At 44.8% G+C, this 16,750-nt stretch overlaps 2 protein-coding genes across 2 annotated transcripts; both read left to right on the top strand.

Moving 5' to 3' along the window:
• Positions 1-485: 485 nt before the first annotated feature.
• On the top strand, positions 486-8,134 carry LOC137927562 (uncharacterized). Its single transcript, XM_068771340.1, has 5 exons — positions 486-835; positions 911-1,157; positions 6,858-6,966; positions 7,456-7,579; positions 8,033-8,134. The coding sequence occupies exons 1-3, from the start codon at positions 710-712 to the stop codon at positions 6,929-6,931; spliced, it is 447 nt and encodes a 148-aa protein (XP_068627441.1). The 5' UTR covers positions 486-709; the 3' UTR covers positions 6,932-6,966; positions 7,456-7,579; positions 8,033-8,134.
• Positions 8,135-11,216: 3,082 nt separating this feature from the next.
• LOC137927552 (uncharacterized) lies at positions 11,217-11,690 on the top strand. The gene has a single exon (XM_068771337.1). It carries the CDS (start codon positions 11,217-11,219, stop codon positions 11,688-11,690), a length of 474 nt encoding a protein of 157 aa, XP_068627438.1.
• Positions 11,691-16,750: the final 5,060 nt, after the last annotated feature.

Below are 16,750 nucleotides of genomic sequence, written 5' to 3'. Positions count from 1 at the left end.
TGGTTGCGCATCGATCCCTTGTTCAAATCCGACTCCCCGAGAACTGCGACGGCCGCGGGCGCACTTGCTGCGCCATGGCTACAGGACCAGTGACCTCACAACTGGTCAAACCGACACAAGCTTTTGCGGTCGGCCGCGAGGACGTTTTGGAGCCACAGGCTCAGGAATCTCAGTGCATTCACCCTCTCGCGAGTGATAGCGTCTTAAGTCAGAGACACGATACTTCCCTATGTTAATGTCGGACTTATCTTACAGCACCTTAAGGTCCTTGTTCTTCCTCTCCACAGGATTCGCTTCTGGATGATACAGAGGCACCAAATTCTGCTTAACACCCAAAACAAACATGGCTTTCTGCATAACATCAGCGACGAATTGGACACCATTGTCAGAAATTAATCGCATATCAAGCGCATCTATCAAGATCTTAGCACAAGCTTTCAGCAGTAGTTTCAGTAAGCGCAAACAGCTCTACCCACTTACTGGCGGTGTCTTTGACAATAAGGACCCAACGCTCACCCTTGGGACCCTTAGGAAGTAGACCCAACAAATCTACTGCTACAACTTCGAAGCGCTGTGCGGGTACTAGAGTCTGCAAGAAGCCTGAAGGAATCTCATTCGAAAACTTGTAACGCTGACATTCAGTACAAGACTTGAGATACTCCACTACGAAACGACGCATTCCAGGAAAATAGAACCGCTGGGAAATACGATGCAAAGTCCTATCAACACCACCGTGACCAGCTGTTGCAGCGTCGTGACATTCAACCATCACTTGCTTCCGACGGTTGACTGGCACAACAAGCTGCGGTTCTTCCGTTTCTGCTTCCGTATATCGGTAAAGTATCCCCTTTGACATATGATAACCTCTATCTGTCCACCTACCAATCTCCACTTCTTCTTTTCCCTCCAGGCCCAGGATAATCTTCGCGATTTCAGGATCTGCGAGCTGATCTTCACGAAGAGCGGTCGCCTCCCATCGTGGCGTTTCAACCACCACCGTACAGACGCCACAAGCATCTCGAGCCTCCTTAACGCATGGCGGTCGACTGAGCGAATCTGCGAAGACGTTTGCCTTTCCTGGGGTGTAGTCCACTTGGAGATCGAAAAACTGCAACTTCATAGCCCAACGGACCAATCTACCTGCAGGAGACTTCAAGGTTAGTAACCACTTCAGGGGCTGGTGGTCGCTGGCGACGCGCACGGGATGACCATTGATGTAGCCGCGAAACTTCTCGACTGCCCACACAACTGCAAGAGCTTCATGCTCGGTGGTTGAGTAGTTTCGTTCCGCCGAAGTCAGAAGGCGGCTGGCGTACGCGATCAGACGCTCGTCCCGCGGCGACTCCCCATGCAAGAGAGCTGCACCTAAAGCATAGCTGCTCGCGTCAGTCCTAGTAAAATAATTTCTTAAGTTCCAAGAATGCGGTGACTTGAGCTTCGTCCCACAACCAAGACTGATCTTTCTTCGTCAGCATAGTCAATGGTTGCGCAACCTTTGCGAAGTTCGGCACGAACCTGCGGAACCACGAGCACGTCTGTAAGAAGGATTTCAAGTGCTTCACATTCGTCGGCTCGTTCATATCGACGATGACGCTGATTCTGTCAAAGTCTGGCGATAGCCCTTGAGACGAAATCACGTGATCTAGATACTTTACGTTTTCCCTAGCAAACACGCATTTAGCTCGATTGGCGCACAGACTGAAGACACGCAGGCGATCGAAAACAGCTCGAAGATCCTGTAGATGTTGAGCAAAGTTTTCGGAGATCACGATGAGGTCGTCTATGTAACCTAAAATAGTCACGCCTTTCAAAGCAGACCCCGAACGAAACCTGTCAATCAGGCGCTGGAACGTCGCTGGAGAGTTTCGCAAACCAAAAGGCATACGCTTGAATCTGAAAACGCCAAAAGGTGAAACGAAGGCGGTCTTGTCGCGATCCCCTTCCCTGACAGCAACCTGCCAGTAACCTGCCTTGAGGTCGATGGTGCTCATGAAACAGCTTTTACTAGTATACTGCAGTAGATCGTCGATCACCGGAAGCGGGTAGGAGTCAACCTTCGTGACGGAATTCAATTTGCGATAATCCACACAAAATCTGTAGGACCCATCCTTTTTAGGTACTAACAGCGCTGGTGCTGCCCACAGAGACTCACACTCTTCGATGACACCCTCCGTCAGCGCTACGTAGAGCTACGCATCGACTGCCCTAACTTAAGCAACAAGGAGTACAGCGTGGATCCGGCAACGCTACGTTTAGCCGCCGTGTCTAATAGACCGGTACCGCGATAGCCGAAAATCTCTATGTCCAAAATTGGACGGCCTTTGGTACAAACATCCGGAGGCAAGCGCTCGGTATGCGAGTTATCCACTGACCACGCATCAGGCACATAATGTACATTACAAACAGAATTAAAACAAAAACACAATTTCAATCAAAATAAACAAGGGCTTGACATTGCGATGCATCGGTTTTGAAATATAAATGCCTATTTGTTGACATAAAATCGCACGAAAAGAACGAATCGTTAGTGTCCGTGTTTTTTGTACTACAGTTAACACAATTAGCGCGAATAACACCTTTCATACCACAACCGTAACACGAAACTGTATGCGGATAACTTTTAGACATAAGCCTTGAGCACTCATCGTGATCATGTCCACTCTTCTTGCAGTAAAGTAAAGTAACGTATACCTGGATTCGGCGGATTCGTTGTGCTTACCACAGCAGGTACAGCGACGGCGGCGGCGCGTGCGTTGTACGTCGCACGCGCGCGCGTGCGCGCACTCCCTGCTCGCTGATCTGACGGCGCGCGGGACTGCCCGACCGATAAGACCACCATCAGCGACTCCTCTATGCAGCGCGCCTTTGAAACCAACTCGTCAACGCTTTGTACACTTTTTCGTGTTAATCGCTTCCGAATACGCTTATTTAAGAGACCATAAATCATATCTAAATGAATTCTCTCGTCCAATGCATACGGGAGTTTGGCGATCGAGGCGCGTAAACGACCGATGAATACTTCCGATTGATCCCGGTCTCCTTGCTCAGAAGCGAAGATGTCTCGGAATATTTTATGCCGGGGGTGGGGTGCTCCGTACATAGCGCGTCTTCCCACGACGCTATCGATGCTTTTACGCCTCGGAACCATACGGCTGCCTCTCCTTCGAGTAGCATCGGTAAACCACAGAGTGCATGATCGTCCGAGATGTTTATACATTCTTTGTATATCACAATCGCGTCGATAAATGCTTCCAGAATGTCGGAGTCGCGTGAGGCGCCATTGAAACGAGCCGTGCAACCGGCAAAGTTTCCAGACGGCGACGGATGAGCCGAAAACGATGATGGTGATGGTGATGACGAGGGCGCTCCTGTGATGAAGGCTGGCGATCGCAGCAAAAGGCTCTCGAGTTGCTGGCGGTTTGACTCCGCCTGAGCCTTGGCGAACGCCGCCATGAACGACGATAGCTGCCCCTCGGTCATGAACCTGCCCGAGTCTTCATCCTCGCCGTCGTTACGGACGCCTGGAGCCTTACGACGCGGCATCGCAAACAACAGATGCAAAACCACTGACGAAATTCACTCCGATAACGCACAATTGTTAAATTTTTAGATGGAATTCTTCTACGACGCTAAGATGGCGAATGGTCGAGTACGCGATTTCGTCGATAATTAGCGCGTAGACCCCACGTTGGGCGCCAGTGTGATGTGGAAAAACGTTTATTGAATAATTAACATAATTATTGTGCGCGGCAAATGAATAATGCGCCTACGAGTGGTTGCGCATCGATCCCTGGTTCAAATTCGACTCCCCAAGAACTGCAACGGCCGCGGGCGCACGTGATGCGGCAAGGCGCAAGCAAGAGCGCGTATAGTGCACGCCGTGCGAGTGAGCGAGACGAGTGGGCGGACGAGCAAACGGTTGAACGTTGTGACAAAGTCCGCGGGAACTTTCACATATGGCGGATTTTTATGTAGCAGTATTATTACAGAGCAAAAATCTATATCAGGTGTTTCGTTTAGACCGTATAAGATTTGAAGATATTCTCAATACAGTTTTGGCTAAAATCAATTAAAACAGAAAAATATGACGAATTTATTAACCAACTAGCGTGAACATCTACATTCAGCGTCCCGTTGATACTGCATAGATTTGAATATATTTTAAAATCAGGTTTTGCGGTTTAAAACCAGGTGCTGCGTCTTATTAATCTGGTTGGCAGCGTCCTGCTTGGATCCAGGTGCTGGAGACGTGACGCCTTCCTTCCTGCGGTGCTTGCCCTGGAATTCGAAAAACAATACAGCATTGCTGATTATTTTCAAAATAAATATATATCACATAAATATAATCTTTTAATATTTTTTTATATCGCTTACACTGTTGTCCAAGAGATATTTGCAGATTCTGCCGATTTGCGGTGGCGGGGCGCAGAGGGCACTTTGTCTAAGACCTTTTTTAAGGTGGAGAAGCTCGAGGGCTCCTTAGAAAGCCTTAACTTGGTCAGCTTGTGATGTGCTACATCTTTGCCCTCTATTATTAACTCAATGAATATTTAAATTACATGAATCCTGTAAGTACATTAATTTATATCAGACAGAGTGTACATACATAAGTCACAATTATTATTTTGTTTTAAAAAGTGTTGTTGAGTTTCTTGTTCATCTCGACAATGACACCTTGAATATTTAATGGAATCAGGCGTTACCTCGCGGAAGTCCATCCTAAGTAAGAAAAGGACCAATATTTAGCCACTTCCGCACATGCAGTGGTATTCGTGCAATAAAGTGCACCGCCCGCCACGGATAATAAAATCTCTGATAGCCTATTAGGAATATATGATAATAAATGAAACGGATTCGGAGCCTTAGAAACACGCAGTGTTGTGGGGGGTCGAATCGAAGAAAAATGTCATCGGATACTTTAGCTGTCAGATAGCTTTACATTGTGTTAACTTTGTAATAGGTTCTTAATAAGATAAAAAGAATAGCAATTATCTTGTTTACTTGTAACTGTAATTTAATTTCTCCATTTTGTTATTCATTTATGTATATAGAGTGCTTCATACAGCATAATGAACAAAATATTTATTACACGATATAATGTAAGGGCTCAAGGCAGGTTATTGGCAGGTTGCTGTCAAGGAAGAGGATCGCGACAAGACCGCCTTCGTGTCACCATTTGGCGTTTTCAGATTCAAGCGTATGCCTTTTGGCTTGCGCAACGCTCCGGCGACGTTCCAGCGCCTGATTGACAGGTTTCGTTCAGGGTCTGCTTTGAAAGGCGAGACGATTTTAGATTACATAGACGACCTCATCGTGATCTCTGAAAACTTTGCTCAACATCTGCAGGACCTTCAAGCTGTTTTCGATCGCTACGTGTCTTCAGCCTGTGCGCCAATCGAGCTAAATGCGTGTTTGCTAGGGAAAGCGTTAAGTATCTAGGTCACGTGATTTCGTCTCAAGGGCTATCGCCACTTTGATAAAATCAGCGCCATCGTCGATATGAACGAGCCGACGAATGTAAAGCACTTGAAATCCTTCTTACAGACGTGCTCGTGGTTCCGCAAGTTCGTGCCAAACTTCGCAAAGGTTGCGCAACCGTTGACTATGCTGACGAAGAAAGATCAGTCTTGGTTGTGGGGCGAAACTCAAGTCACCGCGTTCTTATTATATCAAGAGGATTAGATTTTATTTTATTATTCCTAGTTCTGTTATCTAGAAGATTTACGAAGATCTTTATGTTATGTTGAAGAAGAATTTTAATTTTGGTTCATTTTATCTTAGTTTGTAAGAATAACTAATGTTTTTCAATGGCTGTTTCTGAAGACTGTGCAACAATAATAAATGCAAATAATTGTAAAAAAAATGGTTTAAGTTATTAAACATATCTCTAACTTTAAATACAATATAAGTTTCCAATAGGTTTTCCCAAAAAATCAAAGTTACGGATTTTAAGGTTTCGGTCTGTTACACCGTGCGGGTACAGGTGTTACACTATTTAGCGCGGGTCCAGGAAGGTTAAAATCAGGTTTTGTTTCTGAAATCAATTTAAACAGAAAAATGAGCCATTATTAAAAAATTGGAGCGAAAATCTATATTAGGTGTTCGCTTATACTTTATAACATTTAAAGATGTTTTTAAAATAGTTTTGGCAAAAATCAATTAAAAAAGGAAAATATGAAGAATTTATTAACTGACTAGCGTGAAAATCTACGTTCAGGGTCTCATTGATAATGCATAGATTTATATTTTTATACATATCACACGAAAATGAATTATGAGATGATATTAACCTCGATGCACCATAGTGTGTCGGAGTACCTGTGACCGATCAAGTAAATTAGCTTAACTTACTTGATCTGTCGAACATATTATAAGAATGAAAATCCATGTGAAACAATGACATAAAAATAAAGATAAAGTTAATTTATTTAATATTGGAACTTGCATCGGGTCTCTTATTGACGATCAATTATTTTTTTTTATATATTTGGCTATACTCTTATTTGCAAGGTGTCATTGTCGAGATGAACAGGAAACTCAACAACACTTTTTTTTTAAATAAAAATTATAACTTATGTATGTACACTCTGTCAGATATAGACTAAATGTATTTACAGGATTCTTGTAATTTAAATATTCATTGAGTTAAAAATAGAGGGCAAAGATGTAATACATCACAAGCTGACCAAGTTAAGGCTTTCTAAGGAGCCCTCGAGCTTCCCCACCTTAAAAAAGGTCTTAGACAAAGTGCCCTCTGCGCCCCGCCACCGCAAATCGATTAAAAATAGATTTTATTTATGTGATACATATTTATTTTGAAAATAATAAGCAATGCTGTATTGTTTTTCGAATTCCAGGGCAAGCACCGCAGGAAAGAATGCGTCACGTCTCCAGCACCTGGATCCAAGCAGAACGCTGCCAACCAGATTAATAAGACGCAGCACCAAATTCAACAGCACAACAACTGTCAGTATTATACACAAACATTTGCAAAGGATATCCTCACAGATTCGACAGACATGCTAAAGATCAACCGCTTCCACGTGAACCAGGAATTGTTCCAGTACGTGCTCACTTCGTTGCTCACGATAAGAATGTCAACCGGAATTGTATAAGCCACCACAAAAAAGATAGTCCTAGTTTGTGGGCACTTCTTTGAACAGTGCGGGTTGGAAATACTCATTTCTTTAAATTTAAGGATGGCATTATATGGGAGCTTAGTCTAATTTTATTTCAGTTCATTGGTTCAGGCAAACACTGTTAAGTGTATTACATTACGTAGTGTTTTTTTATAAAACAATGCTTAAATGGGTGTTTAGACACCTAATGGTGCCAACGAAAGTAGCTGGACAAGACGTTGACAGTGAACAAAATACGTGTCATCCTTGACGAGGGCATCCTAGACAATTCTAGCCACTTGCTATTATTTTAGGTAAATACTAATTATTTTTGCAGACTTCTGGTAATGAACTCGAGCGGTCAGATGACACAAATTAGCAGCGTCCAGGACAAGCAGACGATCAGTAAGAACCTTCAACAGCAAGCACTATTGCAGCAGCAAGACATGCATGTTACCGTTGTAATACCATTTTTTTATTTTACTTATTTTTAATAGTTCAATTTGCATTATATTTTTAGTTTGAAATAAAAATGTCAATTTTTTTATAATAAATTTTATTTTACCGTATTCTTACCGTAATATGTATTATAACTTATTTATTATTAGTGTACATGTTGTGTATATATATATTTATATATATATATGTGTGTGTGTGTGTATATATGTATGTATATTTTGTACACATTCAATACTCAATATTTATACTTCTACTGTTTCCATACTATGGTTGTCTGTAAGAGATTGCCTCGTGTGATAAGACCGCTAATTGTCCTATTTTGTATAGTATTATGAAACTATTAAAATGTATCCCAATGTGTAGAATAAAGGATAATAAATAAAAATAAATAAATAAAGGTACATTCTGGCATGTATTTCTGTAAGAAGAATAATGGTATATTTTATTTTCTTTAGGCTCGAACCTTGGCATGCAACAAGGTACTTTGCCTGTTGGCTCTGTAGCACAGACCCTGTCCATGACTGGACTTCCAAAAACCGTATCCATGGTGCAGCAAGTTCATCCGGTAAGTGTTTTTATAAATTTATCATAAGAATGTGATATAAACGATACTTGATATAATGTAATAATGAATTGTTTCAACTCGGGGGTATGGCGCAAGCTGGAACCCTGGTCGGACAGCTCAATACTAATCAAACACCGCAGAGCTCCATTGCCCAGGCACAGACGTTACAACAGCAGCCGCAGGTGATTCTCTATTTCTTCTAAAAAAATTAGCGCAGTCCTCCGCTACATCTAAATATTTTAGAGGTTGAACTATATTTCATAATTATGTATCTAAAAGCAAAGTGTATGGTTCCACAGAGTCTGGTGGGGAATGGATTAGTCCAGACTTCAGTGGGGATGGTAGCTCAACAGCAACCGACTCTCAACCACACCGCCCCGTTGCAAACAGTGAGTCCATTCGTGCAGCGCAGTCCTCCGCTCTGTGCCACATTACAATGGACAGGGCTTTTAATATCGCCGTCCCGTTTTATACCGTGTGAACCTAACACTTAGTTTAGCGTAATGGGAATGCCTAATGAATGAATTAATTTAAAAATGAATTAATTTAAGGTTCCATCCAAATATTTACACATAATGCACTGTTTTTATACTTATTATTCAACATTTTGATTTTTAATTACAGCGACATATTTTATAAAGGCCCATCGATCAGATTTGCCATAAATACTTTATTTACGCTGAAACTTCATGGTTGTCTGATCATTTGAAATTGAAAGCAATGATTTTGACTGAATAATGTTCGCAGTTAAAAATGCAAACATATCTGGTTGACCTGATTTGATAATTAAACTTTAAAAAAAAAATTAGCAACCGTTTGTTATTGTGTGACCCTAGACACGCTTTCGCTTTATGGTTGTGTGGGTTAATACAAGTGTGAGGTGTCTTTTTTTACCTCTCACAACATAAAGAATAACCCATGGCTCGGCTCTTAACAGGTTACCTTTGTTGTTAGGTCATTGGTACGGGAGTGGTTGAATTCATTATTCTCCTTATTGTATGTAACATTTGTTACTATTATAGTTTAAAATATTAATATAAACCATTCTTGGTTATTGTGCAGTGTTGTTAAGGGACTTGACTACCTTCTGAAATATGGGATTTTGATACACTTGTGCGTTGTATTCTGTTACATTTTTTACAAAAAGCTGGCTATCACTTTTTTCATAGCTAACACTTCACCAAACTATCACTGAACCCACATTGTACTCTGTTGACTAATTATGAAGCTTCTTTAGAGCTGCCACATAAACATCTCTTATAGGCTATAAATCATCTTTTGAAATATATGCAACGTCGTTCTAGGTGCTATCTACATCACCAAAGAAAAAATATATAGGACAGCATTACTTTAACGAATATGAGGACCTTATACTGTCACTACTTTAATCATTGATCACCTTTTTCTTGTGAACACATTGACATCTAGATCATTTCTCCCACAAACAATGAAGGGTCCATTGTGCACATTAATAGCCTGGTACACAAAACTTTGACTAATACCAAGTGTAAGGATGGTTTTAAAAATTGTCTTTAGCGCCATTACCACTTTATGTAATGCACACAATGATTTAGTTTTCTTTATCACTGTATTCCATTTAATTATTACAAAATATTTTACAATATATTGACCTAAAATGAAAAAAGAAAGCACAATGATGCGAAAATGACACATTCCCAATTCAAGAGAAATATTTTGTTTATTTTTTATTATAATAGTATTATATTTATAGCTGGACTAAGCACATATATATACCTTAAAGTTATAAATAGTGCACTGCTGCAGTGTTATTACATATTATTGCAAGAAATATTTGTTTTGCAGGAGAGTCGGTAACAGAAAAGTTCAAGCACAACGGAAGATTGCACAGGGTGCATACAATCCTAATAATTCAAGCACAAACAAAGTTCAGTCTTCCACCCAAAAGGATGTTGAAATCAATAAGGAATATGAAAAAACGTTTAAAAGTAGTTCTACAGCAAAGAGTCTTTCGGATCTGGTTTCATTTAAAAGTAAGCCTAATTTAAGATTTTATTTTGTTGAGATGAGGACAAGAGTTATTCTTATACATTATTGGAATACACATTACAAAGCAGTCATTGAAATTATCTCTTACCTAAATAATACCAAGATGTTTAAAATTTTACTGCTTTATTCAATTTTGAAGGTTTCATTGACATGTTATAAGATAATCTACAGTTAAAGTAGAGGATTACATGAAGTTAAGTAAAACAATCGGCTTCTTAAACAGTTTCAAATCAAATGAATGTTAAAATGTGTCATGTTTGTTTGCTTTTGCCTAGTTTCATAAGTTTTCGTTAAACAGAGTATGAAATCAAAATAGCATGTTGTTTATAATAGAACTTAATATACTATTATTTCTTGAAGATCTAAAAATTTTAGAATTTGAACCTGAAGACTTTGTAAATTTTCTTAATGAAATGAATGAATTTAAAAAATCCTAAATTAACGTTTCAGGTTTTCATACGCACATGCAGCCTGTCGTATTGCTTGAACGTCTTCCAAATGCAGAAACTTTAGCACCAAAATTTACTATCGGTGTAGCAGTGGTTGTTGAGCGTTACTATATTGTTCCTTGTGAAAATAGCAGGAGTTAATAACAATATAGCTTCTAGACTCATTGCCAAAGGTAGATGTTATGCAGCGATTCAATGGCGACGACAGTTTATTATTGGAACGTACTTCTAACAGAAGCCTCGCTGAATTTGAAACATTCCTTGGTGAGTTGAAGGTTGTAATCCGTCAATGCCACGATCACTTTTACTTGTTGGCGACTTAAATGCCAAATCAATGGCCTGGGGTTCATCAGCCACTGATGCCTGCGGTGAAACCCTAGAGGATTGGACATCTTTGATGGGCTTATCAATCCTAAACCGAGGTTCAGTAAACACAAGCGTTCGCAAGCAAGGAGAATCAATCGTCGATATTTCTTTTGCTTCCGCAGACATAGCACGATGCGCTCACGGATTGAAAGTTCTGGAGGGAGAAGAGACGTTATCTGACCATCTATACATTAAGTTTGCTCTCGCAAAAACGGCAATATAAGTTCAACCATGAGATGGGCTGTCAGAGGTCTAAAAAAGGACGCAGTTATACAGTCCTCGACAATTCAGGCATGGGTGGCTCCGACGGAACTTATGGAGGTCGATGGTAGAGCGAGCTGGTTCCAGAAAGCAATGACTCAGATATGCAATGCAAGCACGCCTACAGCTAAACCCAAACTCCCTGGGCGGCAGGTGTACTGGTGGAATCAAGAAAACGCAACCTTAAAACGTGAATGCTTAAAGGCTAGACGCCGGTACACTGGCCATTGTAGACGACGTCCCCACGATGCTGGGTCCGAAGATGAACTATACAGCGCCCATAGAGAAAAGAAAAAGTCTCTACAAGATCTCATAAAAGAGTCCAAGATTCGGTCCAGAGAACAGCTTTTGGAGACACTCAATAGTGATACATGGGGACGTCCATACGGGGCGGTGAGAAATGTAATTCGTCCTTGGACGCCTCCGGTGACGGAAACTCTTTAGCCTAGATTATTGCAGGAAATACTGAACACTTTATTTCCCAACCTAGCCCTTACAGTAGCGCCATTTTGCAATGATGAGGCATTCAACGTTTCTGAGTAGGTACCGTTAATATCGAACAAGGAGAAGAGCGCCTCTGGCCCGGCGACGTTTCTGATTCACCTACTGCATAACGTCCAACAGTGTTGCTCAATGAGGTTGACAAGCTTTTGGAGCGAGTGATCGCTGGTCGCCTTATCAAGCATCTCAGAGAGAATGGTCCGGACTTGTCGGATCACCAATTCGGCTTCCGCATGGGTCGTTCGATCATTGGATGCCGTTAAATGCGTTCAGACCTACTTTTTTTTATATGGTCCCCGCTGTTGGGGACCTCTCGTTCCCCTATCTCGTGTGGGACAGGAACTTTTTATTTCTAGTAATTTATTCATATTTTTTATTATTATCATTCTTCTCTTTCATGTATCATCTTATCTGTCGTACTGTTTCTTTCATTCTACAATTTTCCCAGTCTTTCCCTTTCATTCCATTAGCCATACATCCATCCTCAACCACTACATTCTAGGTTTCCTTACTATTTTATTTTGCAACATTACATTTATTGTTCAAATATTTAACACGTATTTTCTTTATAATTATCATCTTATATTATACTGTTTATTTCACTATTTTTGGTACTACTATATTTCTTTCATTTCTATATTTTAGTGTTTGTTTTATTTTTACCTATTGCATTTATCACCACCTTCCTGCAGTAGCTGAGGAAGCATTCTCTCTCCCCTTCGTCTTGCATGATGGCCGAGATACTCCTTTTCTCTATCTTTTTGCCCATCCGGCATTCGGAGTCTGTGGAGTCTGCGCGCAGTCTTCCGAACGCCGGACAGTGGGCCACAAGGTGGACCACGATTTGGCCCACGCCCGGTTCACAGAAACACGAGGGGTCCTCCTTGAGCTTGAACCTGTGAAGGTACTCAGAGAACCCCCCGTGACCCGTGAAGAGCTGGGCCAAGACCGTATCCATCTCGACACTGCGGAGCACGCGGTAGGCTGAAATGGCGTCCGGGAAAAATATCCTCGTCACTGAAGCCGTCGTTCCTTCCATATACCTCCTGTTCCATTCGTCGAGCGACTCCAGTCTCAGTTGTCGCTTGACGAATGAAACGGGGCATCTCTCATATTCAGGTCTTCTTTTGCTCTTTAGGGCCGCGTCCTTGACCAACTGATCCACCCTCTCATTCCCCTCCATCCTCGCGTGCGCTTTCACCTAGTATAGTCTTATATTCTTTCCATTTTCTCTCGCTTTCATAATATTCTCTTTTACTCTTAACGCCAAAGGATGGAGAATATTCGATCTTGCGACAGTTTCGAGGGCGGACCGCGAGTCGCTCATTATGGCGCATGACTGCGCGGACCCGCTGGCCGCATACCCTGATGCTTTCGCTAGAGCTAGCAGCTCTGCCTGGTATACAGTGCAGAAGTTGCCCAACTTGAGTTTCTTAGTATGCAACTCTGCGGCGTCCCGCATAACGCAGAACACCGCACTCACCTTATCCTCAATACGGCTGCCGTCGGTATAAATTACAAGATCGGCAGCGGCGGTGGCAAGTCGGACTTCCTCCGCATTTTCCCCCAGGCAGGAGAACTCCACACCAACTTGACCAGATGGGTGTGGTAGTCTCAGGTAGCTGACAGGTACCTCCAGGTCCCGGTCCCATACCACTTGCCGGGAATGACCCTTTTTTATTTCAAATAAGCGGGCTGCTTCTTGGAACCAAAGGTCCAGAGGAAGCTGTGGATCCCCCCTGAAACAGGTGGCTGAGTTCAGGTACCTCGGGCACATAGTTGACGAGCACCTCAAGGACGACGGCGACATAGAGAGGGAACGGCGGGCGTTGTCGGTCCGGGGCAATATGTTGGCTCGCAGATTTGCGCGATGTAATAAACAGGTAAAGTTGTCACTGTTTAGAGCATACTGTCAGACTTTTTACACGTGCAGTCTGTGGGCGGACTATAAGCAGCGGACCGTCAGAGCCCTTCGCGTGCAGTACAACAATGTGCTGAGGGCGGTGCTGGGCAAGCCGCGCTACTGTAGTGCATCTACCATGTTTGCGGAGGCGAGGGTGGACGACTTCTACGCGATCATCCGCAAGCGTGTAGCGTCGATGATGAGACGGGCGGCGGAGAGCACTAGCACCCTCCTCAGCACATTGGCGTATAAGTTAGACAGCCCTCTCTGGGCCTGCTGGAATGGTGCACATACACTCGCCAATAAGCGTATGTGTATTTAGTATGTAAGTTTTCTTTTATACTTAATTTTAATACTAACATAGGCTAAGTTTATCTTATTACTAACCCATGTGCTGTTCTGTATGTTTGTATGTTTGTAAACAACTAACATAGTGTAAGAATATTGTACTAACATAAATATGGACTGAAAATATGGTCTGAATTAAAGATTTATTATTATTATTATTATTATTATTATTATACGGTGTAGACTGGCAAAGACTCGCTGCCCCGCGAATCTGCGGCGTCTTGCTGACAACTATTTTAGCGATCGCAAGGTGTCCGTACGGTACGCGGGGGCAGAGTGGGCCAAAGAGACCACCACACCATTGCACGGGCGTCCGTAGCGTATTGCTAAGGGCACCCAGGTGACTCACCGCACTCTCCGCGCAGGGCACCACCAGTACCGCGTGGCGCAGCTAAACCTGCAAAGGTCCAAGCTCGCTACTGCCGAGCTGATATGCGAAGCGCCGAAGAGAGGCTGGGCGTTCGCATTGGTCCAGGAGCCGTATATCGGCGCTATTGGCGAGATGAGGCACTACCCAGGGACAAGGGTGGTACAATGTGTCGCGCGAGGCAACGGGGAGGTTGTCAAGGCGGCCATTGTGCTATTCGACGACACCATCGATATCACTCAATGTCCCCAACTCACGTCTGGCAACGTTGCCGTGGCCAGGCTGAGGACTGGGGCTTGGGAGATAGGGGTGGTGTCCGTCTACCTGGAGCCTAATACGCCCGTCGGACCATACCTGGACCGGATCGGCTCGGCCGTGGAGGGCTTGGGGACTGCCAACGTGGTGCTGGGTGGCGACGTCAATGCGCATAACACCTGGTGGGGTAGCCGGTCCACGAACCGAAGGGGAGTGGAGATCGCAGCCGCCCTCGACCAACTGGGGGTGCACGTGATGAACCAGGGGTCTGAGCCGACGTTTGATACGTATCGGGGCGGTAAGCACTACTCCAGTCGCGTCGACATTACTGCTTGCTCGACCACCCTGCTCGACCGAGCGGTGGGCTGGAGCCTCGTGGACGACATATCCTCGTCGGATCACAGGGCAATTGTGTTCAATCTGAAGCTTGACAGGTCCCGAGGCACGGACGTCAAGCGGACCACACGGCAGTACACTACCCGTAGGGCAGACTGGGGCGAGTTCCATCGAACTGTCGCCCGGCTGCTATCAGATCGCTGCCTGACGTCTGCCGAGGTGAATCAAATCACCGAGGAGGGGGCGTTGGACAGCATGGTCGGTCGGTACGTGGAAACCGTGAGGGACGCTTGCGAGTTGGTCCTGCCGAAGGCCTCCAAGCGGAAGAGGACGGAATTGCCCTGGTGGTCCGAACAGCTCTCTCTCCTCAAGGCGGATGTCTTGAGGAAGAAGAGAAGGATCAGGGCCGCGAGGCCGGCTCGTAAGGAGCTGGTCTGGCGCGAGTACTGCGACGCGAAGGAGGCATACCGCCTCGAGGCGAGGCGCGCTCAGACCCATAGCTGGAAGCGTTTCTGCGAGAGGCAGGATCGCGAGACCATGTGGGACGGGATCCACTGTGTGATGCGTCGCACGGAGGTGAGGCGAGAGGACGTCCCCCTCGTCCAGTCAGGTAAAGTGCTGGACGCAGCGGGATCAGCCAGGTTGTTGGCGGAGGTTTTCTTCCCGGAGGATGACCCCGGGAAGGACAATGCGGACCACAGAACTGTAAGAGCTAAGGCCGATGAAGTCAATTCGGGGGACCATGACGGAACATGCGATCCCCCGTTTACGATGGAGGAGCTCCGATGGTCCGTATCGACCTTCAATGCCAAGAAGGCACCTGGCTCTGACGGACTCACCGCGGACATCTGCCGAGCAGCCGTCGCCGTGGACCCCGCTCTGTACCTCGCGCTCTCCAACCGGTGTCTCGCGCTTTCCCACTTCCCCACGAGATGGAAGGAGGCAGTGGTCGTAGCGTTGCGGAAGCCGGACAAGGAGGACTACACGCACCCGAAATCCTACAGGCCCATCGGACTCCTGCCGATTCTCGGCAAGGTCCTAGAGAAAATGATGGTCCGTAGGATCCGGTGGTACACTGCGCCGTATGTCAGCAGCCACCAATACGGCTTTATGCCGCAGAGGTGTACCGAGGACTCCCTGTATGTCCTGATCCAGCATCTGCGAACTCGGTTGAAGGAGAAGGAGATCGCAGTGCTGGTATCATTGGACATAGAGGGAGCCTTCGATAACGCCTGGTGGCCTGCTATACGGTGCAGACTGGCAGAAACTCGCTGCCCCGTGAATCTGCGGCGCCTTGCCGACAGCTATTTTAGCGATCGCAAGGTGTCCGTACGGTATGCGGGGGCAGAGTGGGCCAGAGAGACCACCAAGGGGTGCGTGCAGGGATCCGTAGGCGGCCCAACCTTCTGGACCCTCCTCATCAACCCTCTCTTGGAGGAGGTGGTAAAGACCGGGACACACTGCCAGGCGTTCGCAGATGACGTCGTGCTGGTCTTCTCGGGGCAGAAGGCCCAGGACATCTCGAGTCGGGCCAATGCCGTTCTCGCCCATGTTCATGAATGGGGGGTTAGGAACAAGCTGAGGTTCGCACCACACAAAACCAAGGTGATGGTGCTAACCAACAAGCAGAAGTTCGACTACCCATTACTGAGCATGGGGGGCGAGCCGCTTGGCCGGACTGGGGAGGTCCGGATACTAGGCCTCACAATTGACGATAGGCTCACGTTCAACAGCCACGTGAAGAACGTGAGCAAGAAGGCACAGGGCCTCTATCGTCAGCTGTGCAGGGCTGCG

The sequence above is a fragment of the Battus philenor genome, unplaced genomic scaffold, assembly GCF_028537555.1.
Source record: "Battus philenor isolate CCGP_79_NKW_IND1 unplaced genomic scaffold, ilBatPhil1.0.hap1 SCAF_33, whole genome shotgun sequence".
Lineage (NCBI taxonomy): Eukaryota > Metazoa > Arthropoda > Insecta > Lepidoptera > Papilionidae > Battus > Battus philenor.
This window is presented reverse-complemented; position numbering and strand designations above follow the sequence as displayed.